The sequence below is a fragment of the Bactrocera dorsalis genome, chromosome 3 (assembly GCF_023373825.1).
Source record: "Bactrocera dorsalis isolate Fly_Bdor chromosome 3, ASM2337382v1, whole genome shotgun sequence".
NCBI lineage: Eukaryota > Metazoa > Arthropoda > Insecta > Diptera > Tephritidae > Bactrocera > Bactrocera dorsalis.
Genome location: NC_064305.1, coordinates 5,944,113 through 5,969,033, shown reverse-complemented (window position 1 = coordinate 5,969,033; position 24,921 = coordinate 5,944,113). Strand labels below are relative to the sequence as shown.

At 39.8% G+C, this 24,921-nt stretch overlaps 1 protein-coding gene across 2 annotated transcripts in view; it reads right to left on the bottom strand.

The window, feature by feature from the left end:
* The window catches only part of LOC105228479 (protein gooseberry-neuro), a 74,627-nt gene extending 50,079 nt beyond the window's left edge, over positions 1–24,548 (bottom strand). Inside the window, exons 1-2 of one of the 2 annotated variants that reach the window (XM_049453609.1) lie at positions 24,467–24,548; positions 24,378–24,411 (exon numbers count right to left, since the gene is read on the bottom strand). In XM_049453609.1, the coding sequence (XP_049309566.1) occupies positions 24,378–24,393 (16 nt within the window). In that variant the 5' untranslated portion in view covers positions 24,394–24,411; positions 24,467–24,548. Of the gene's footprint in view, positions 1–1,081; positions 1,794–24,377; positions 24,412–24,466 lie in introns of those variants that run through there. The other variant, XM_049453608.1, reaches the window with a different exon arrangement.
* Positions 24,549–24,921: the final 373 nt, after the last annotated feature.

The following is a 24,921-nucleotide window of genomic DNA, read 5'->3' as shown; positions in this document are numbered from 1 at the left end:
TATAAAAAAAGGAAGAATTTGTGAAGTTTACGGAGACGATGCTGTAACAGTTCGTGTAGCACAACAATGGTTCGCTCGCTTCCGTTTTCGAATGTAAATTTCGATGTGAAAGATGCATCTCGCTCTGTTTGTCCTATCGTTGAAAAAGTCGATGAAATTATGGAAAACATTGACCAGGACCGTCGCAACAACAGCCATGACATCGCTAAGGAACCTAACATTCATCTTCAAACGGTTTTGAATTATTTAAAAAAGGCTGGCTACAAAAAGAAGCTCGATGTTTGGGTACCACATGAATTGTCTATGCAAAATTTAATGGACCGAATTAACAGTTGCGATTCTTTGCTGAAACGAAATGAAATCGAACTATTTCTAAAGCGAACGATAACAGGAGACAAAAAGTGGATCAAATACGACAGTGATGTGCGAAAAAGATTATGGTCCAAGCATAGTGAAGCTCAACAAATGGTCGCAAAGCCAGGACTGACGCCTCGAAAGGTTATGCTGAGTATTTGGTGGGATTGGAAAAGAATCATCGACAAAGAGCTGATCCAGCATGGTCGAAGGATTGATTCTACTTTTTTCTGTCAACAACTGATGAGATTGAAACAAGCAATCGAAAAAACGGCCAGAACTGATCAACAGAAAGGGCTTCGTCTTCCATCAGGACAACGCTAGACCACACACATGTTTGATGACTGACCTTGCACCATCGGGCCTTCATTTGTTTCGGTCAATACAGAACTCTTTTAATGGAGTAAAGTTGGCTTCAAGAGAAGCCTGTGAAAATTACTTGTCGCAGTTTTGCGCCGAGAAACCAGAAAGGTCTTATACTGATGCGATAATATCTCTAGCGGAAAATTGGCAAAAAGTGGTCGACCCAAATGGTACATATTCGATTCATTAAAGTTCATTATATGAATACGAAAAAAATAAGTTGAAGTTTGATTAGACATACGAAAAGACTTTTTCGACTACCCAATATTCTTTAGTTTGGCTGGACTTTTTTTAAGAGAAAGTGTATCACAATGAAGCAATTGGAATTTTTAAGAAAAAAATTACAAATAAAGAAATTATTTACCTTGAAATGGGTATCCGGAGAAGAAGGGCCGCATATTCAACGAATTTGCGCTGGTCATATCCATTTTTGTCGGAATATGTAGTACTAAGGGTCTTATAGGAACTTACTATGATATAATATATAAAGTTTTGTATGAATATGAAAAGCTATAGACTACAAAAGTAATAGCTTAAACTTCGATAAAAAAAACAATATATTTCGTATGAAATCAACACTTTGGTTTTTGGTCTAAATTGCACTGGGTTTATTTCTCAATATTCCAACTAATTAATCATCACTGTTACTAGTCACACTTTGTTGATATTTTTGAATCAAATATTTACTTCCAAGCACACAGAAAATTCAGTTAAAAATCAATTATTTTGCTAAACATTTTGGCGCTCTAATTCACGTTGTTTCACCGCGCCAGTAAACGCTTGTTAATGGAGTGGGCCGCAAACAGTTCAAAAGGCGCGTCAGCTGCCCTTTAAGGTAATACAATAACAATCTACGTAGTCGCGCACAAAACACGTACTATTGGCGCGGCGCGCGCGTTTACACAAATACACAACATCCGTCGGAAGTCCACACAAACGGCGAACTGGTCTTAAACGCCCGCTTTGCGGTCCAATTCGTTTGCCGTTGCACAAGAAAATACGCCAAAAAAATGCCGTTTACGTTGGGTTGGATGGAGTAACTCGCGTCACAAACAGGGCGATCAGGCCGCGCGACAATCGGTACACAACTAAAAGAGCGCGCGAGCATAAATTAACGAAGTCGCGTCGCGCGCAAAAGTTGAAACGCGCGCGCGATCAACAGCCACCGTCCGGAACTGGTTTGCGCGGTGCAGCAAAAAAAAATAAAACAAAACGCTGGCGACAACAACAAAGCGCGCCGATTTCCAATACAAATACATGTGAAATAAAATTAAGCGAACAACAACAAATAGGCAGGAAAAACATACAAACAAAAAAAGCTACAAAAACAAGCGCTAGTGTACAACAATAAGCAGAATGCCGCGCTGGCGAATCGCGGCGTCGCTTTTGGTTTGAACACAATTGGTGCATTAGTGTGCGCTTGTTGTTGTTATGCTTGTTGTGGTTGTATATGTTGGTGGTGGTGTTAAAGCAATGCTTGACGCGCACGTTTGAATAAGCAACAACAACAATGTTTACTCAAACGTGCACATGAAAGCAGGCATTTGTATATGTGTGTGTGCGAAAAGAGGCGGGCCATAGTTAATGGGTCAATATATTTGTTGTTGCGCTCTAAACAAAACTAACCATACGCGTTAGCGAACGGATAGCTGTAACTAACCGGTTTGATATCAAAGTCGCGTTCGCTGTATTAATGAGAGGAAAACTAGCAACAAAAGCATAGTGACGTTGACGGCGTTTGTGGTGATTTGTTGTGTGCGTTTGTGTTTGTGATTCTGTTTGTGCGCGCGCAACAACAGCAGCTAGCAATGGCAACGATCAAAAGTGAGGCGCGGCCAAATGGTAGTGAGCGCGTCGTTGTTAAGCGAGCGCTAGTTGGAGAGCGCATTACACAGCCGCTCTTTTGTTGTGGGGCACAGTGCTGTGGCGGCGGCACGTTGGCTATAAAATATCATACCATATTATTATATATATCAGGGATCAGTATGATTTTTTTTTTGTATTAAAAAATAGTTTAGTAAATTTTACTTTTACTTTTTGATTTGTTTCAAGTATTATGGTTCAATTATTCCTGTGGCTGAATTCTAGAAAGGAATGACACGAACGCGATACCAAGAAATTTAGTATGAGATTTTATTTTATACATCATATTTGTGTAGAAATTCCTGCTTTAAAAAAATTTAGAAAAATTTTGTGGAAATATGTCTTCTCAAGACACCTATTAGCATCTGGTAGAGCCTGAAACTTTCAGGAAACTATTTGTGAGCCCTTAAAACCAGTCTATAATGTATGCTTACTCCTATGTTTCTGTTGAGCGAACTGTCAATGGCTTTCTCTCTCTCTCCCTCTCTCTCATACTCTCTATCACTGCGTCTCGCTTCTCTCACACAAATTAATTATTATTTTTTTTTATTTCGATGTTCAACATAAGATCGAGCATGAAACCATAGAGACCAATACTAGTTCCTTCTATGAAAATGGGTTATTTTTATTTCGAGGTTCAACAGGACATCGACCACGAAATTTAGAGAACAATGCTAGTTCCTTCTAAGAAAATTAATTTTTTTTTATATCGAGAACGCGTCTATAGTTGGGGACCTTCGGAAAATATGAGCTCCGCTTTGAAGTGTGAGAAGAGAGTGTTCTCAAACGCGGAAATGACGGAAAATAGAGAGTCAGCGCAATTCATTCAACTGTGAGTACGAGATCTCCTGCTCCCAGCTTTTAATGATTAAAGAAGCTTGACTATTCTTCGAAAAAGTTAAGTTTCGAACCGAATATATTCAAATCATTTTCGTTTACTGCTAATTTCTCTCTTTGATGCGATTTTATAAGGCGCCAGAGTACTCATGAGAAGACGGGTCGGCAAATAGCTCAAATTATTTAAACAGAAAAACGAGGTCTCTTGCTAGCAGCTCTTAAAATGAAGCTTTCTCCATAATAAAGTCATGTTTCGGACCAGGATATATTCTTATTACTTTCATTTTCTGTTTTTGGTGCGACTTTCCAATAAAGAAATGAGAACCCCGAACCGACACACAGCACCCCACTGCATAAAACGCTAAGTGAGAGCGAGCGCGAGCTTACTTAAGCTTTTGATCCACTCACTTACTCACAGCATAGCATTGTATTAGTAGCTGTTTGGCATGACATTGTTGTTGTGCTTGCGCAGTCTACTGAAGTGCTTTTTTGTAGATAATCAGCGCTAATTTAATGGAGTGCAATGGCTAAAGAGCCACGCCTACTTAGCTCCACAATGATCTAAACTGCAGTTGAGAAGGCAAAAAGCAGTCAAGCCACCGATAAACTGGAGTAGAAACTAGCGAATAAAGCGGGTACACAATGCGAATTATAGCGACTGGCGTTTATTTGCTTTCGGCAGCGTTGATTGGTTGCCGATTGTTTATTGTTGTAGCCGATGTCCCACTTTGCCCGCACGACCCTCCACCACCGACGGTCGATCTCCATTACTTTGTTGCAATGCGTGCATGCTTGTTGGTATTTTTATGCGTTGACAATTTATCAACAACAACAACAAATACATATGTTTGTTTTATGGCGGATTTGGGTGTAATCTTGTAATGTCCTTCATTCGATCACTTCAATGCGAGCGCTAACGAAGCAGCTGCCGTTTGCCGTGTGAGTAATGTCGGTAATGCAAAAACAACACAAACACCACTAACAACAACAACAATATTAGTTGGATTGAACTTTTTTTCGCAATGGCCGACCCGTTGCTGCTACTCCTGTGCATTTCGCTTTGTTTCCGGCAATGCGTGTTTTGCTATAAATATGTGTGCGCGTGTGTGTGTGTGTTTTGCGTTTTGGCTTTCAATTTGACTTTCGTACAAAGGCATGGCATTTGTCGTCACCGTCGTACGTCGTTTGCCGTCAATTAAAGCGTGAAGGCTAGCTGTGCCGCTATCTCTTTAAACAACAATGAAGATATACTCGTATGTATGTACATATGTTTGTATGTACTTATATATTATACTTACATATACATAGATATATATGTTTATAGCAGTTGGCCAGCGCGTGTGCTGCTGTTTGCTTTTGCTTTCCAATCTTTGATGGAGGATTCTTTTAATTTATTTAATGTATAACATATACATATTTATACCGGTTATATACTGGTTATTGCGCCCACCACCGTTTTGAAACCCTCGTTAAACTGGCGTTGTAATATAATATTTACTTATTTATATTAGTACAACTAAACATATATGTATTTATGTATATACAAGACAAATACAGATTTTTCTCATAGCAACTTCTCACAATGAAATGGATCGGTTCTTATGTAGTTCGAAAAGTCGTCAAAAATATGATCCCTGAAGCCTTTAATTTTGCTTTTCGGAATTTTCAACATAATATATCTACTCTTAAGTGTGCTTTGAATCTATTCAATCGAAATAATGAGTTTCTTAGTACTTTTATTTTCGAAAAAAGCAATTTTTAATTTCAAAATCCTGCTTTCGAAAAACTCAATAAACCTTAAACGATTTACTATACATAGTATATATGTAGTATACAGTAAAGTTGGTTTGCATAACAACCCGTCGAAAGTGGCCATTGTCCTGAAAACGGACTGAACCCGGGCTTCGGAACTTATCCCTTGACGGCAGAGAGTTAAAGACGATGTGGTCCATGTCGCAGAACCAGCAGTTTGTATAAGAAGCTACATCCATACAAAATAAGTATTTCTTGAACTTACAATAACCAGCGTACGAAACGCCCAGTAGCCGGGATTTATTTCACGAGAAGTTTATTACTTTTTTAAACCTTGTAACCTTGTTGCAAGCACTTCTCCTAGCCTAGAGTATCAGCTCCTTCATTATAAGAATATCTACCGTAATACAGGGCTCCGGTCATACCATTCTAATGGGAGCTGCAAAGCGGACAAGCTTATCAGCCAGTTCATTCGCGACTATTACTTTCCGACCTGGCACTCAGATAAAGTTCACTTAGTAACTACTTGGTAGGATTATCAGAGCCATAAGTAGAGACCGCAAGTGCCGCTTGGCTAACGTTGAGTATGGGGATACTTCCCACAGATATGAAGAGTTTGGTCCTGCGACCACTGCGATATTTTCGAGCTTGATTGCACTACCCCTTAGCAGTAGGTCAAACGTGGAATCTTTCCGTTCAGCCTTGCTTCCAAAGGTGACTTGTTAACTTTATCATTTTGGTAATGCTGTCCCTTAGGAGAAGAGCCAGTGGTATTTCATCGTTTAGGGCCTTCATTTACCTTCCCTCTGTCAAACCCTCTTACTATGTTTTAAAGCAATGTGTGTATGGCTGATTGATTAATTACTAATTGAAGTGATCCTGCGTGACCTCCAGTGCGGCCGTCGGGCACGTTCACATTGCAGACAAGTTGTTGAAGTTTCAATAGTTGAAAACGTACCGAAGTTTGCGATTCTTTCGAAGAACGCCAGCGTGTCTTACGAAATAATCGGTCTCACGATCATGATGTACATCTATCTAATAAGCCTAGGCTTGCAGCCCCAGCAAGTCGATTGCACATCATACTGAGTGCTTTCATAGCTTTGACTATATTCAAACCCACATGTTGCTTCCATCGAATAGAGAGGTGCAGAGCGGGGCCCAGTTCTGAGGTTCTGCGACATGGAGCCGGAAGCTGCCAATGGATCATATCATCATAATGACTCTGGTGAACACTTACAATATTTTTGTTTGAGCAGGCCAATTGAATTGAAGTGAACAGACTTCAAACTAAAGCGACGGTAAAGATTATACCGAATTCAGTCTTATCCGATCACCGAAACAATAATACAATCACGACTCATAGCAACACATAACATAAGAAGTAAATGAATTCATCAAGCTCTGGGTATCTATCTGGGTATTTAATCACAAATATCAATGACAAATACAGGTGAACAATATGTTCAAGTATTGTTACATAGAAAAAGTGACAGTGGAAAAAGCCAACACCGACAGTCGGGATCCTACGAGGACTACAAAAGCTAACCAATAACTTCAAGAACAGCTTAAGGCAAATGGTTCATAGGACATGTGATGAGCATGCTAATAGTATCTTACTTTTAATAGGACGCTATTTTCAACTGATTGAGACTTATCTTAAAAATGCTCCATTTTCCGATATTGCAAAATCAAAGCTTGTTTTTAGAGAACGAGCTCTCACAAACATTCTCATAGTATTTTTGATTCATCGTTGCTCTTTACGTTACCGGAAATCCTACCGAGAAACCCACCACAGTGTGTAGGCTAGATTATTTTGAAAAAAATATGACTCAATATCGTTGGCCAAATGAAGATATGAAGATATTTCTTCGATATACATACATATACACATATATATAGTTGATAACTAATATATGGGTTATGTCAGGTCAAATTTAACATATTGCCTTAATCTCAACACAAAATTGCTGCATTTCCGCTGGAGTCAACTAGACAAGTAGAATCACATAGAATAATTCACATTACGATAAGATTATATACAAGTATTTATATGCGTAACGGTAACTATTTTATATACATATATATGAGAGTATATTTATGTGTGAAAATCGCATGCTTCAGTGAGAACGATAATTGAAAAGTGTCATTGAGCAAATTACGGTTAGAAGAGCGTAAACGCTTTAAGCGACATATTGAACTAATAATTACTAAGCTACTCACACGCACGCTCGCACATATATAAACAACAATGTACATGCGCACATGCGCGCTGGAGGCCATAGGCAAATATGTGCTAGCTATTACACATGATAATAACAAGCACACACACACACATTAAGGGCAGAGCACATACATTAACAGTTGAGCATACATTTATGCATATCCTGTCACCGAAATATTTAGTTGTGGTTGCCCGCTGCGTTGATGCGTCCAACAAAATGGCCAACAGCAACAACATGCCACATCCTGCGGCAAACGCATCGACCATTCGACATACTAATCGTACTAACTGTCATAAGCACATTAAATGTGGCCAAAAAATTAATTGGAATTTTGAATATGAATGAGTAGTTGAGTGAACTGAGCAGCGCACATGCACACACTCAGACACAGGCACGAACTTGGAGGACTTTAAAGTAGAGCACTTCACACATACTACATCAATTTTGCACGCCAGTGCTCGCATATGCTTCATTAGCAGAGAATTTTCTGCTGATTAACAGCGGCTGAGAAATTTCTAAATTTCGTTGGGAAAACTGAATGAAAATTTTGAGTGTAAATTTCGAGGAAGGAAAAATAATTTGAAATTTTTATTTTGGCTTGGAAAAGAAAGTAATTTTAAATTTCTAGTTTGGCTTAAAAAAATAAATACCATTAAATTCGGCTGCACAGAAGCCAAAATTACCTTTACAGAGACATTTCTTATAGCAAAAATGATATTTACCTTGATTTTGATCGTTCATTTTGTATGGCAGCTATATGCTATAGTCAACCGATCTAAACCATTTCTTCTGAGTTAGTAGCGTTGCTTTGACTAATAATCTGTGACAAATTTCGTAATGATATCTTTTGAAATGTAAGAGTTTTCCTTACAACAACTTGATTTTGATCGTTCATTTTGTATGGCGACTATAAGCTATAGTGAACCGATCTGAACAATTTCTTCTAAGATTGTAGCTTAGCTTTGGTCACTAATCCCTGCCAAATTTCATGAAGATATCTCGTCAAATAAAAGAGTTTCCCATAAAGAGACTAGATTTTGATCGGCCAGTTTGTATGGCAGCCATATGCTACAGTGAACCGATCTTAACAATTTCTCAGCAAATCATAGCTTTGTCTTCGATAATAAGCTGTACGGAATTTCAGTATAATATCTCGTCAGTTAAACAAGTTTCCCATACATGAGCTTGGTTTTGATGAGTCAGTTTGTATGACAGCTGTATGTTATGGTGGTCCGATCTGAACAATTTGTTTCAAGATTGCGGCCGTATCTTGGATAAAAAATTATGTAAAATTTCGTGAAGATATCTCGTCAAATAAAAAAGTTTTCCATATAAGCACTTGAATCCGATTGTTCAGTTTGTATGACAGCTATATGCTATAGTGATCCAATATTGATGATTTTGACACATGGCTAACTACTAGAAAAGAAAAAAAACGTCCACGAAATTTCAGAACGATATCTCAAAAACTGAGGGTTATAACTCCCTCAACTCAGCGTCAAACTTAATACGTTACTTAATACTTAATACACTGTTCAGGGTCTAATATAATATATTTATAAAAAAGTTAAGTAAAAATTATTGCTGCCAACGCTAAACTATCGAGTTGACAGCTATGCTCACACAGCCCGAGTCAATCCGTCGGCAGTAGAGCGAAGTGATGCGCGTAAAACCAACTCCGTAGCACTTGAAGTCCTTTAGAGCAGTCTACATATATTTATATGTTTGTAAATATGTATATGTGTGCGTAGATCAGGCAGATTACAATGTTAACATACAGAGACACACACTCACACATGTATAAGAGCTGCATTGCCTTGTGTTTGTGCGCTCGTTTGCCACTGCGAATGCGTGCCCCTCTTAATATGCGTAAAGTTCACGCTTAATTTTTTTACATTATTACTTTGATGTCCTTTTGCCGTTTGCGCTTTTGTTAATTGATAGTATTATTGAATTCGTTGTTGTTGCTGTTGTAAATTTTGTAGTTTTACAATGTGGCAAAAGTATTGTTTGTACAGGAGAATTGTGTGGTCCAGCGGCACCAGGTGTACAAAATTTCATTAGATGCATTAGATGTTTAATGATTAGTTTTGTTGTTCGCTTCTATGTCAGTTAATAACGTTTGGTATGTGCCTATTACTTTCCACTAACATGTGTGTGTGTGTATGTGTGCATATGTTGCAATTAGTTGTGCTTATTGCCTTTGCAAAAAGGCAGATCATTTAACACTGCGTTCGCGATGAGTAATCGTTTGTTCGCTTTGTTGTACTATTTGTTCGGCATTTCGCTCGCGCTGTCATTTATTGTGTGATCCAGCACCTTGAGTTGTAGGCAGTAGACGGCATTTATTCTTAAAATATATATTTTAGTATCATATGGCGCCCTTAGACCGCTCTCCAAGCGATCGTCCTCCCGACATCTCTCCGTATTCGGCCAATCAGTTTCTGATAAAAGTTTTTCAATCATTTAGCGTCTCTGAAAGAGTATGTAGAAAAAGCGTTGAAGTTCTATAAAAAAAACTTCAGCTTATCATCTATTGAAGTTTCGAGTACAGAGCCGTTCGCGGGCACTCCGGTTCCTGACCACCACCTACCTTTGCAATAAGCATGTTCGAAAGACTCGAGTCGTACTCCATGATTGCTTGGCCATCTCCAGCTGTCGGATCCAACGCATCTGAAGCCTGAGAACCGACAGGTTTGGCATCCGTTGGAAGAATCCTAAGGACCATAGAACTTATGGCTCCCTTGGTTTCACTGAGAGGACATGTAGCAGAATCAGCGCGTGCCGATATAGTTCCTCGGTTCTCTCCAGCCTTATTATCCTTCAGTCAGTCCTGATGAAAGCAGAAGGACTGCTTTATCCATAGCCTCCAATCTGACATATCTGATGAGCTTGTGAAGCTCATGGTGCCATCCGGCACTCTAACTCTTTGGTGGTACCCCAGGTTTTCCTCTGACCACCTGTAGTATAGCCGCCGCCACTCTCTTGCATTCTTCACGGTAGACGGCGCCATCCTCCTTGCTGCTCGCTAAAGGTTGTCCAGCCCCTGCCCGCAGTCTTTTACCAAGGGGACTTCTTCCTTGTGCGACCTCAGGCTTATCACCGTATAGTCCACGATTTTGACCGCCCAACGGCGATCTGTCTTCAGCATCATAACTATCGCTGACTTGCTTCTGCCCCTACAAAGTCTTTCATGAATTTAGTAGAGATTTCTTTGATAACACTGGCCATTCTGCCTCATGTGAAGGCTCTATCCGCCTCGCTTACCGGCAGGTTTCCACCGGCTTCTTCCAAACTATTGCTCGTAGGAAGGCCTGCTGGGACTTTTCGTGCTTTTTTGATTCTTACTCATGCAAATAGCGTCCTCACTCAGCGCCGCTATCCGTCTCCCGAAAAAGTAGGCGTTTTTAATGGTCCCAAGGTTGTCTCAGTAACGAGACCAAGGCGAACTTTAACGAGACGGGAGTGATTGCGACATAAGCCCGACGGCCATTTTTGATAAATGTCATAATACCCAAACTACCATCCCAGGGCTCTACAAAAATCCATCAGAAGCATACTTGAAGGAGCTAGACGATTTTTCAAAAATCTCTAAATCATCTGACGATGACGATAACAGTTGATATATAGTATTTTCACTTCTGTTCAATACTTTCGAGATTTCAGTGCGGACTACCATTATCCGTTTGCTTTTTCTTAGGTTATGTACATGATCACACACATAAAGGAAAGTGATCTTTATTATTATTTAGAAAAACCTTAAGCAAGTATATTTCTTTATTTATTGAACATCTGTCACATCAACACTCAAATACTCAAATTGAACACCCAAAACTCGCTCAAAAATTTCGAACACAAAATTACTATAAATTCACACATCCTTACAGAGAAACCTCCTACAATATTTCGAACCATAAAACTGTAAAGACAGCACTTAAAAGTCAACACCCGCCGATTTTCAAATTTACAGTCATCATTGCAGCGGCAGTAAACTTGTCGATAAACAAGATCACTTAATCGACGACGCAATGATCGACCAAAAATATGACAATTCTACAAAAAAGCAAACAAAGAGAAGGAAGCACTAAACGCAAGCTGAGTTAAATAGAAGCTACACAAAGCCCCCAATTTAGTGAGCATAAAATAAAATATTCAATAAAGAACATAAGCAGGTTATAAAAACGAAGATCACATGGTGTCGATCAGCGAGGAACAGCGCAGCGCTGAGGATGGAGAGTGGGTAGCGCAGAATGAGCAGCAGCACGCGATTGTTTTGAGGATTTTAGAGCAAAATGTTGGAGGAAGCATTCTTTACTTTTTTACCGATCAACCACTAGTTCCGACGGTATTTATGAGCATTTACTCAAATGAGGTGCTAACTTTTACATAAAGCAATCGCATTTCAGCTCATTTATATTGGCAACATACTGAAAGCAGTGTTCATATTAATATGTCAGCATAAAAAGTAGCATAAAGTGATTTAGAGCTGTCATAAAGCGCTGACAGCAAACAACGCCACCAAACGACAGCGTCAACTTGACAGCTAACGGGCGGGTGTCAGTAGCGGCTTAGCACATATTTGTGAACTTGAAACTATTAATGTGTATGCCACATAGTTTCAGGAACATTAAAAATCGCCTTTATTTCACTTTATTGCTAAAAATCAAACGCGAACGCTAGTCGGCAAGTGGCTACTCTTTATTGGCTGGTTGCACTCTACGCATGGCCATAAAATTGAGCGGCATTAACACTTTCACAGGAATTTTAAGTGTAAGGAGCTGTGACGATTTTTTTGTGTGTCGCCAGTTTTCATTAGAAGTCACAGCTCACTGCACAGTTTTCAATATTTCGCACTTTGGTGTGAGTTTGACTTTTCAAAACTGTCAGCAGATTTCTAAGTTTCGAGCTAGTAACAACCCTGTAGGAAATTGAATAGATTAGGAAGGATCATACTTTTTGCACACGCATTCTTGTGGCTTTCTGCTTATACTAAAGTTGACAGGAAAACACTTCTGTATATTTCGAGAAATGGGGAGCTTTTGATTTGCCTGAAGGCTAACGACGAAATTAGCTCGAGCTAGGAAACTGACGATTCTCAACTATGTAAGCAAGAGTTAAAGTACTTCAACAAGTGACTTTCAAAATTTCAGAGAAAATTGTTAAAGATCATACCTCAATGAGAGGATATGGAAGAGGATCATAAATAAAGAGGGATTGTGTGAGCACAGAAAAGGTCTTTTATCGCAACTCAACAGAAAATCATTAGATGAATTTCATAACTGGATGAGAAGATATGAGGAGGATCGTATATAAGAGAGGATTGTGTGAGCAAGATTACCGCCAAGAGTTATGAGGTCTAAAAATTATCTTCTGACATCGAATGTGTCTAGCTATTGCATTTGTATTTTAAGTGTATCCGTCTTGGTATGATCTATTGCTCCAGTCTTTTAGCTCGAAGTTTCAAGGTTCCTCTGTGAAGGGTGGAAATTTTTTAGAACTGAGTTATAGTGGATGTTCAAAAAAAACTTAACTTCGATTGGATCGCAGATATCTCAACATACCCTTGCTATATACCCTTTACAATTCAAAAATCTCCATAAACGAATTTGAGTTTTAACGATCAGTTTATATGGCCGCTATATGATATAGTAGACCGATTCGAACCATACATTCAGAGATTATATCCAGGACTTGTATAATAATCCTTACCAAATTTCGTGCGGATATCTTCTCAAAGAAGAATGTTTCCATACAAGGCTTTGATTTTATCGATCAGTTTGTTTGGCAACTATTTGTTATAGTAGTCCACAGGCCCGTAGCCAGCTTTTCATTTCGGGGGGGGCTGAAGTAAAAACATATATAAACTTTAAATTTTCTGTTTATTAAAAAAAACAATATAAATTCATATACATATTACTTAAATTATTTGGTAGTTGTAACTTAAATAAGTAATATTTTTCTTTTCTTCTTGTTTGCCATATCATTAATTACTTCATCTGGATCTATTTTAATATCCCAGTGCACTGCAATAACAGCAACAAAGTTGCTAAAGAGAGTATTATAGAACTACTATAGCTATGTCAACCAAACTCTATACAGTCATTTACTTCAAAATCACTAAAAGTACGTTAACCGAAAAACGTTAGAAACACAAAATTTTACGGAAGAAATGGCAAAAAGAAGTTGCACCCAGAAAATTGAAAATGGGCGTGGCGTCGCCCACTTATGGACCAAAAACCATATCTCAGGAACTACTCAAACGATTTCAATGAAATTCTGTGTATAATATTTTCTTAACACCCTGATGATATGTACGAAATATGGGTGAAATCGGTTCACAACCACGCCTTCTTCCAATACAACGCTATTTTGAATGTATCTGATGATACGGTATTTGAGCTGAGTTATCCCTTGTGGAAAAATTGTCGTGATCGGACTATAACTTTTCAAGGTCCCTGATATCGAACACGAAGAACTCAGTGCCCTACCTAACCTAACCTAATTTTTCACCGAAAATATCGGTAAATCTCTTAGAATTTAATTCTAATTAATTTTACAGCAAAATAAAAAAATATGTAAATGACGGATAATGAAATCTCGATTATCATGCGAGAGTATAAAATGTTCGGTTACACCCGAACTTAGCCCTTCCTTACTTGTTAAGGTTGAAAAAGTTCTTTTAACGGAAGCGATCGTCACTGAAAGAGTTGCTAAAATTGTAAGCAAGTAGTGAATATTTTTAAAATACGTTGCATCGCAATGTTGCAGTAATACAAGATCTGTGTCAAAAAGATCTTTAGACATTTGTGATGCTGTTTGGAAAATATCGTTGAAAAAACCATCCGCTGTTTCTCTTATCTGGTGCAGAGTTCTTATTAATTCTTTGGCTCGGTTCATTGCTGATACAAAATCCATAGATTTTTCTTGGAGTTGCACAGACAGTGGCAGCGAAAATCGCTTTTCTCTACTGCTGCTAAGAAGGCTGATGCTTTAGACGAAGTGGACCATGTCTTACTCGAAATTATTTCCAATTTCAGATCAATATCTCAAAAACTGAGTGACTAGTTCGCGTTTAAACAGACGTCATACCAGATTTTTTAGCATTTTTAGAATTTCTGTGATTGTAAGCACTTCTTTTGAAGCAAGAGTGTGAAAAATATAGTCTAAGGGCTAAGTGACTACTGAACTTCACACACATATGTATAAAGATATCAATTCCAACAGGTCCGTAACTAGACTCAACGGAACTAGTTGGTACCAAACTACAAATCTGAAACTAAAATTTTTCGCTACCCTGCAGGATTTATATTTATATTGCCTTAGTGTGTACTGAAATTATCGCACAAAAATAAAAAAAATTACATCATTTCGAACTAGTCCGAAACTAGACTCAATGGAACTAGCTAGTATCAAACTGCAAATCTGTCTAAAAATATAATTTTGCACAAGCTCTCACCCAAAAATAAAAATATCGACACCATTTCCAACTGGTCCGAAACTAGTCTCAACGGAACTAGTTCGTACCAAATAACAAATCATCTAAAAATATAATATTGCATTACCCTGCAGGATTTATACCGTCACACAACCACTTATATTACATATTCACATAAGTTGCATTTATGATCGCTTGACACAGTCGCTTGCCTTGTCAAGTGTCAGTAAAATATGCACAAGTCGTCTCTTTTTGTGATTTTACGACTACTGAATGGTTAATAAAAGACTAGCTAATATCCTGCTGTACACACGTCGCACACATACAGTGGCACATTCCGACAAGCATACACCACTTTGTGTAGGAGCACAGACAATGGTAGCTCGTTTAGCCGCACAGACATCCTGGCGCGCTGCAGCAGTAGCTCAGCCCTGCGGGTGCCGTTGCGCGGGTGTCGTCTTCCCGGTAGCCAACACACATTTTATTGTTTCATTTATTGTTGCACGTACCCACTAACAGGCATGCATACATACATACATACAAAGCGAGATCATTCAGTGTCCTTAAGGAATTTTCAGCGCGAAGGTAGCTGCTGTCGCTCGTCAAATTTACCATGAAGGAGTGAAAATTTGCCTAACAATTGCATTGCCACATTCTGGCTGTCACTTATAACTCTATCGTCACAGCAGCAACAAACACTCTCCACAAATGTCCACTGCTGCCCACCATTGTCATCATTATTATGTGCTTGTCTTTGTTGTTGTTGTTGCTGTCGCTGATAGTGTTTAGCTGTGGGAGTGTGTGCGCTGGTCCATGGAGAGCGATCGATCTGCCTGATGATGGATCTGTGTGGGACACTTGTTGACTGCCCGAATACACTCAAACACTCATACACAGTTGAAAGCACTCAAACACATATACAGACCTCTACTCATATGCATATATTGCACCCACACAGTCAAGCACATCAATTATTTGCATTATTCAGTATTTGTTTCCCCGATTTGTTTTGCAAATTTTCAATGAAAATCATTTAAATACCTGTCTCCCTTGTATCTCTTTTATCTCCTGCTACTGTTTGCCACCGATTCCGTGTATTTGCTTATTGTGCACATTTTTCGAGTTTGTTGCCAATAATTTTCGCTTAAAATTCTGCATAGTTTGATTGATTACCAGACTTCTTGCTCTTCGAAGAACAGAAATGCATACAAATATAGCGGTAAGTGCATTGCTCAATTCCATAATTCTACTAAATATTCATTCCTTTGCACAATTACGATTGTATGTATATATGTATATATGTGTGTGGGTAGAAAATTAGCAGCTTAACGGTATAAATAGCTGGTGATTGAGTTAAGGGTTAATGGCAATTTCACACGTTTACTTTCAAGAAATTGCTTAACAATATTATTCTAGCAATTTCTTCGAAGAGCCAGTTATGCTGAGGATCTCTGTTAATATGTATTTATTGCTCTAAGTAAATACTTGGAATATGTAAAAGTTCCAAATGTGCTGAACTAGTAAATTTATCAGCTAATTCATTTCGTAATTACAATTAATGTTAATTAAAGTACTTTTAATGCTTTATCCGGGAAACCGTTATGAAAATACTGAGCGTACTATTCGCAACACCATCACCCATCTTGAGACCCAGCATTCATTATTGAATAATATTCGACCGAATAGACCACGTCCAGCACGCACTGAAGAAAATATACATAACTGTCGTAGCTGAGAGTGTACACGAAGACCGTGGAGCGTCGATTCGGTGCCGTTCGCAGCAACTCGGACCGACGTATGAAACGACTTGGCGCATGTTACGTCGAGATCTTAAATTGAGAGCGCACAAAATACAGCATGTGCGAGAACTGAAGCCGTCTGACCAGCCCAAGCGACATCGCCTCGCTCTATGAGCACTTAAAAAGTTCTAAGAACATCCGACGATTTTCTTATTTGTACTCTTGAAAACTTCAAAGAAAGTCGGACGTTTTCGAGACAAATTTTGTTCAACGGTGAGGCCCGTTTCTGGCTTAATGGGCATGTAAACATGAAAAATTTACGCATTTAGGCCGAAGATCAACTTGAAAAGACCGTCAATGACGACCGTTGTCTCGTCATTATAACAGACTATTTGATGCCTGAAATTGAAGCTCGTGACCTCGGTGACATTTGGCTTCAACGAGAGGGCGGCACTTTCAACAAATTCGCATCAATCAATGGATTTCTTGAGATAACACTTCGGTTAACAGATAATTTCACGTTTTGAGCAGGTCGATTGGCCACCAAGATCGTGTTTTATCACGCCGTTAGACTTTTTTCTATTGAGATACATATATAAAGTCTAAAGTCGACGCGGACAATTCCGATTCAGGCCTTGAAGCAAAACGTCATGCATACCATACGCTAGTTAACAGTCGAAATACTCGAACGAGTCATCGAGAATTGGAATCAACGGATGCACCATCTAAGAGGTAGCCGAGACCAACATTTGAAAAATTAATCTTCAAAAAATAAATGTCAAAAAATTGTCTTTCAAGTGATAATAAAAATTCCTCATTAAATTTGAAGTTTCTGTGTTTTTTCTTAATAAAAAAGTAAGAAACCTCTAAATGGATCACCCTTTTTTACTACCTACATTTAGCGGTATTTTAATAATGGTCAGATTAGCGGTATAGGTCAGACTATATCCTTCCAAGGTTAAATTTCAAAATTGTTTTCCAGATGAAAATACCCCCTAAACGTGTATGGAAAAGCGCTTAAGTAGGGAAAGAGAAGACTATATCAATCCATACTGAGGAATCCAAAATGGACTGCGGTGTAGGAACGGAAGAATACTCCTATGATCTTGATATCCCTCTCTCTCTTTCTACCCAAACTCAGCTAGCATCTTCCAAGCCGAAGTAGTACATAGCAGCTGTGTTTGAATTACTTCCTTTCACGCATTGTCTATTTAACCTGAGTTCAATATCAATGATGACGCCGAGTCTGACTCCAAAGGCTTAAAATCATGTGCCGGCTAGTCGTAAGCATTTGCTCATATTTCACTTGTATATGTATTGGCCGGAAGAGTAATATCCAGTATCTTAATTGACGTAATTTTTATTGCGCCCGTACTCCCCAACAAGCAGGGCCTTTGTACATGTTTCAAGAGTTTGATACAGTACTTTATCGATAATGCCATCTACCTTGCCATATGTCATTAGATTAGGTGGCGTCGTAAACCCCACTTTGAGGCAATGGCACTTCTGCAGGAGTTCCAGATTCGAAGGGATTTGGAAGCCCTGCTCACAATGTGTTCCACCCAGCTTAGTTTTTTAGCCTGGATAACTCTGAGACTCTTCATAGAACTCGAGGGTACAATACTTCTTACAATACTCTACTTAAATAGGGGCGATTGAACGCTTTTAGTTGACAATATAAGTATCTCCAAAGTCAAAGAAACAAACAAAACATTATTTCCTAGATATACTCTACTGTCAACAAAGCCATAGCATCCATGTCGAGAAAACGCTGACAATTGAATTCAGAACAGAACATAAATCGGCGTGTCCGCGTGTCTCACGAACCCAAACTGAAACCTTTCTTCAGGTGAAAGTTAATGTCGTGTCATTAAGCTGAAAGTGGCTATTTAATACGAGGCGTATAACCTATTTCCGCACAAAACCGCCTAACACCAAACGGCTAATGAGAGTAGCTAATGCATTTCTACGGCATAATTATAACCTAATCTTCTGCTAATTTTGCTCGAACCTCTCAATTTTGTAGCTAACGAAGCAAAACCAATAGCACTAAACCGCGTCCACCTACTTCGCACAACACAAACAACTTTCAGGCAGATCACCAGCGAATTATAAGGTAAATAAACACAAGAACAACAGCAACAACAAGCGAGACTTCGGTGCTCAACGCAAAACGGATTTAATTAAATTCGCCAAGCAATCACACAAACACACATACACACAAGCAAACAGATAAATTTGGTAGCCACCGTTGAGAGGGGTACACGGTTGGCGATTCCGATTCGGCTGCGGATCGAAGGTGATCGCGTCGAACGCAGGTGCGCGCCGCTGCTGCCAGCTGAAGCGCTACGAAATCGAATTGGCAACGCTAACACGGCAGGACACTGCGATGCTGCATGTGTATGTGTATGTGTATATCACTATCATTGCCAGTTGATACGACAACAAAAATAACAACAACAACATATGCGCGTCGAGAATGTGAAGCAATGGCATAAAGTGCGTTGCCAATCGATCACAACGCGCAGTTTGATGTCTTCATCGATTTGCCACACACACACGAATACATACAAGCACACATTCGTACGCGCATTCACCAGCAGCGCAGCCAAGTGACGGAAGAACGCACAGTCAGCGCTCGAACAGCAGGTTGCTTGCAACAGTTGCAAACAAATGGCCATAAATGTACTACTGGGTGGCAAGGACGCGCCGGGATGTCACTAGACGTGCAACAACAACAGAAGACACATCAAAATGTACGAAAAAACAAAAACAACAACAATTTATACCGACTTTTTTCGTACCAACCAGCAAGGCTTGACTCAATTTTCGCACAAATGCCAGCTAAACATAGCGGAACTGTATGATTCGTTGCGGCATAATCAGGCGACAACATAACTGTCCTAGCGGCTCACTCAACTGCCGCTTGTGTTGCATGCCGCTGCGTTGCAATGGCCGCACATGCTGTGGCAACTGGCAGTTTTCGGGTCCTTTGGCCCATATTTCTACTACTATTATTGTAATTTGTTGTTGTTTTTACATTTTGTTGTAGCTGCGCTTGTTTGCGCTCATTTGTCGTCACGAGATGTAAATTCGGCCAACTATTTATGCCTATTAGTGCCTGTGGGGGTGGCATGTAGGTGGTCCAAAATATCTTAAATGCCGTTAGTATGTCCTGTCAGCATGTGTGTGCGCTGTGGCATGAATGCTTTGCTTTACAAGCGTTGTTTGCTACTCATTTTGTGGTTCTGGTGTTAATTGTTTGTTGCCGTGACATTGCGATGTGTTGCACAGTGTCCTTAAATTGGCAGTGTGAATACCTCTCTCTTTCTCTCTCTCTATATATACATATATATATTGTGTGCATCTGGTCTCTTTAGTGTCAAACATACATACATGCTTATGGCAGCTAAATATTTGCTTTGGCAAGCAGCTGCCTTTACTGCCGCTGCTTATATTTATGCTGTGGTCTAAATTACTGTGCTGATTTCCTGATTTCCCTAAACTTAATAGCTCAATTAAATGCTTAATGCACATAACATTTATGTTGCTCATTTATGAACTGAGTAAACAAATCAAGAGGATAGCTTGTTGAACATTATGATTTGAGGACTATTACCACGTTCCATTAACCTAAATAACTCTATATGAGCAAAGCAGAAGGGAAGGCAGGGCGACTAAACTCCAAAAGCAATTAACATAAATGTGTCGTTTTAAGCGGTTATAGTCACGTGTGAGTTTGAATGAATCAGTTTTTTGTATATACATATATATTTGAGCATATTCTTAGAAAATTTTAAGTTGATCTGGCAAATAGTTTTGGGGATATCAGCATTTGTATGAGTTCTTTAACATAAAGTTATCTTTCTCCGCTTTCGCGGTTACAGCCGAGTTTACTAAAGCGCGCCAGTCGTTCTTCTTTTTCGCAGTTCGATGCCAAATTGAGATACCAGGTCCCTCTCCACCTGGTCTCTCCAACCAACTACAGGTCTTCCTCTTCCCCTGCTTCCCTCGGCAGGTACTGTGTCCAACACTCTCAGAGCTGGAGTAATTTCGTCCATTCGGACGACATGACCTAGCCAGAGTAGCCACTATCTCTTAATTCACTGAACCATGTCAATGTCGTTATGTATCTAGTACAGCTCATCGTTTCCTCAACTGTGGTATTCACCGTTGTCAATATGTAAGTGACCATAAATCTTCCGTAGAACTTTTCTCTCGAAAGCTCGTAACGTCGACTCATCAGCTGTTGTCATCGTCCATGCCTCTGCACCATTTGGCAGGACGGGAATGTTTACTGACTTGTAGAGTTTGGTGTTTGTTCGTCGAGAGAGGACTTTACTTCTCAATTACCTACTCAGTCCGAAATAGCACATCTTGGCAAGAGTTATTCTGCGTTGGATTTCAAAACTGATTTTGTTTTTGATGTTAATGCTGGCTCCAAGATACACGAAATTATCTACAACTTCGAAGTTATGACTGTCAACTGACTGACGTGGGAGCTAAGTCGCGGATGCGACGGGTGTTTGTTTGAAGACAGGAGATATTTCCTCTTGTTCTCGCTCACTGCCAGACCCATTTGCTTCGCTTTTTTGTCCAACCTGAAAAATCATAACTAACGGCCCGGTTGTTATGGCCAATTATATCGATGTCATCGGCTTATGCCAGCAGTTATACACTCTTGTAGTAGATTGAAGAAATCGCACGATAGGGAAACCGCCTTGTGTAAAACCTCATTTGGTATCGAACAGCTCGGAGAGGTCATTCGCGATCCTGACGGATGCTTTGGTATTGTTCAGTGCCAGTTTTACGGGGATACCAAATTCAAACAGAGCGTTACAATCACGAAGGAAGTGCTAAGCCTTTTCCACCTCATCCTATTCCATAGAACTACTGCAGCTGACGTCAGATAAGATTCTCAACTTACAGCATGAGTCTCTACAACTACGAAGATCCTAGCCTTGCTGAGGAAAAAGCAGTCACTTTATCTCTTTCGATCGATCTTGGGTCAAAAAGATCTTGCGACAATTCATTAGGGGATTGTAGCCCAGGGCTGGTGAAGTTCCCGCGAAACCCAGCTATCCAGTAGTAGAGCGGATTACCGACCCGTTCCCATTCTACTGATAATGGAGTTAAGGTACCCTTTCTTACTTGCTCATCAGCTTTACAGTTGCTTGCGACTCCGCTGTGGTCAGCTACCTGTACTAGTCTTATCACAAAGTGACTCGCCGCCATTGATGACGAGGTTAGACATTCGTTAACCAGCCCTGAAATCACGGTTAGAGAGATCAAAGCTAGTAACGCCGGCCTGCTATCAAAATGGATAGCCACTCCCCTGAAGAATGCTGCGCTCCGGAGTAGTAAATCTAACGCTACATTAATGGCAGCAAGGTCGGCTTACTTACTGCCGCTCTCCTTCAATGACTTCTACCCGCCCACAAGATCCTTGTAGATATCTGGACATAAGCATAAGGCCATTTAGTGCCATGGATGGAGTGGCTCGTAGTACAGACGAATCCATCGAAAGCAGTTGGAAGAAGGAAATGACTTTGTTGATTTGATGTTGTAAGGAGCTAATTGTCCTGCATTGGCAAGACTTCGCTGTAAGGAGGAAGTTCCCACGGTAAGATATACTGGAGGATAGACCGGAGAGTCTGTTAAAATGCGTGTCAAGCTAGATCCTCATGGATCTAGCAACTGAACTCAATCTGATATCGCAAAGGACCAAAACTGGTCTATGCGTGGCTTATTGGACTACCAGATTAATCTAACCTAACCTATATCTCACCGACTTACGACAATGCTTAAAAACTTTTGAATACAAGAGAGCCAAAGCTTAAAATAACCTTAGTCCCTTGCATTAAAAAAGCCAGCACCAGCGAAATTTGTCTGCCACACTTCGCCGCGCATCCAAGATATATTCGCCAAAAGAGTTCGAAAGCAATTTTTCTACACAAAATCGAACTCCTTTCGCCCAAACGTCAAAAACGCAGCAATATTTTATTTTAATCGCACTATTTAAAAATGCATTTACAACATTTTATGATTATTGCTATTGAACGGAGATCAGAAGTACAAAATGAGACGAAAAAAGTATCAAACAAAGCACACCGACAGCCGCAAACTGTAAGGACGCAGAAGCCTCCAATTGCAAGGCACCAAGACACCGCCAACACCAGGCCACAGCGCACAAACGCAGCATTGCAAGGCAGCAAATGTAGATCATAAATTTGCATCAACATCCCACTGACAGCATTCGATCTCACCGCGCTGATGGAATACTTAAGGAAACAACGAAATAAAAACGAAAATTACTCAACAACTGTGGCAGAAATCATCAGCATTGAACGATGCGGCCGCCGCTGCCGTCGCCTGCCACTGCTTGGTGGTGAACGAGCGAACTGTGCGATCGCCGATTGCAGTTGATCGCTAGCTGATCGCTGATCAGGCACAACAAAAAGGCGTCATTAAATAAATTATAACGCAACGGCCAGCCGCCGAGCTGGACGGTGAGTCTTTAAGGCCCTCGTCGGCCCTTGCTTACTGTTTGTTGTTGCTGTAGTGTTTGCTGTGGCAAAATTGGTGCAAACAAATTGGCCTTGTCGTCAGCTCGCGCTGGCTGCTATGATGTTAAAAGCAAGGCAAGCAAGTCGTCAGTGCGTCTGGCGAGGTTTGGTGCTTGCGCGGCTAACGCTGGCAGGGAATACGTGCAGGTACATATGTAGTATATATCCAAGGGGTTGTTGTTACTGCTTTGCGTCCATCGATAAATGTATGTACGCGTTCTTTGAAAATATTGGCTTGCGTTGCGGGCACTTGCGGGAAGTGCGACGTTTGTTTATTTGCGAGACATGCAGTCTGACAGTTTTAGCGATTCGTAGGAGCTCGAAAGGAAAACGAAACTACAAAAGAAGGGGTGGCTTAAAAGCGCGTTGCAAAAATTAACAGATTTCTAGAAAATATTTTCAAACATAAAAGCGTATGTGCCGTTTTCTCAATGTCTGGTTAGCAGCCGCCTATCTTGGTTAAGTTAACCAGAACTTAGCTGACAGATGGCAGTTAGGCATCTTGAACTTTGACTTATAGTCTCGTATACATTCTCGATATTTTAACCTTTGCGTTAGAAAAAACTTTGAAGGAAAATGCGTTCCTTACATCAATAGAGACCACTTCTGATACAGACTCTACTTCGTCTGGCTGTTAATGATATTCGTTCCTTATTTTGCAGCTTTCTCGCCCTCAATGGAGACACCTTTTGATCCCCACTTTCCCTCATGTGACTGATTATGCTTTTCGTTCTTTAGTTCGTAGCTTTCAAGACGTCGAATATTGATTGGATTTGCTAAAAAAAACTGGATTTCCTTAAAGACTTCGTCGATTTAAAATTAAGACCTCTAGTCGGCTTTCGGATCCCTTTAATATCCATTAGATCTTTTAAGGATACTATGGAATGTGTATATAGTATACCTGATTCATACTGGTCTTAGTTTTTTGTGAGTTACTAGATTATTCCCAAACTAAAAACATTCCTTAAAAAAATATTCTACCAAGCACTGAGGACCCTCCACAGATCCATAGAGACACCCAGAAGTTTTATGGACTACTGGATTATTCCAAAGACCAAAAACATCCATTCAAAGAATATCCTACCTGTTCCTGTTCCTGAGAACACTCAACAGACCCACATAGATACCCAGATGATATAGAAGAGAGTTTGAGTGAAGTTGGCGGGTTTCTTTGTAGTCCCTAAACATTTTGCGAAATCTCTTAATTATAATTAGTGAAAGTGTTAGAATTTGTTTAACGACTTACCGGGGAGGTGGATCATTCAATTGGGATGCTGAACCTAGCAAACAGATAAGTAAAATCTGATTTGTAATAAAAATTTTATTTTTACTTACTTGCCCCTTTCGTGGTAAATATTTCCCCATATAACAGCGAATCAAAACGTGCACTAAATTCTAATCTGCCGTTCTGTTTTGCTCGATCAGCTGTTTCCCCTTTTTTCGTTTCTCCTTCTTCGCTTTGCCTTTGGTTACGGCATTGCCAGCCATTAAAAAAAGCAACTAAGGTTTTAAAACAAAGGACTGAACACACCCATTGTCAGATGTTCCAAAGTATTTTCTGGCAGAGGTATGGGCTCTGAAAATAGTTTGGTGTACACCTGAGAATCCTTTTCGGAGGACGCCTCCTAAAGGCAAACATGAGGAGACCACCGCTGCTGGACCGATCGAAAATTGTGAAAATGCCGACCAAGATAACAAAGGAAGATCTGAGTAAGTGCAGAATAGTGATACTGTTACTATTTTTTGTAAACTGGGCACAAAAATCAAGAAGCTTGATGTCTGGTCAGAGA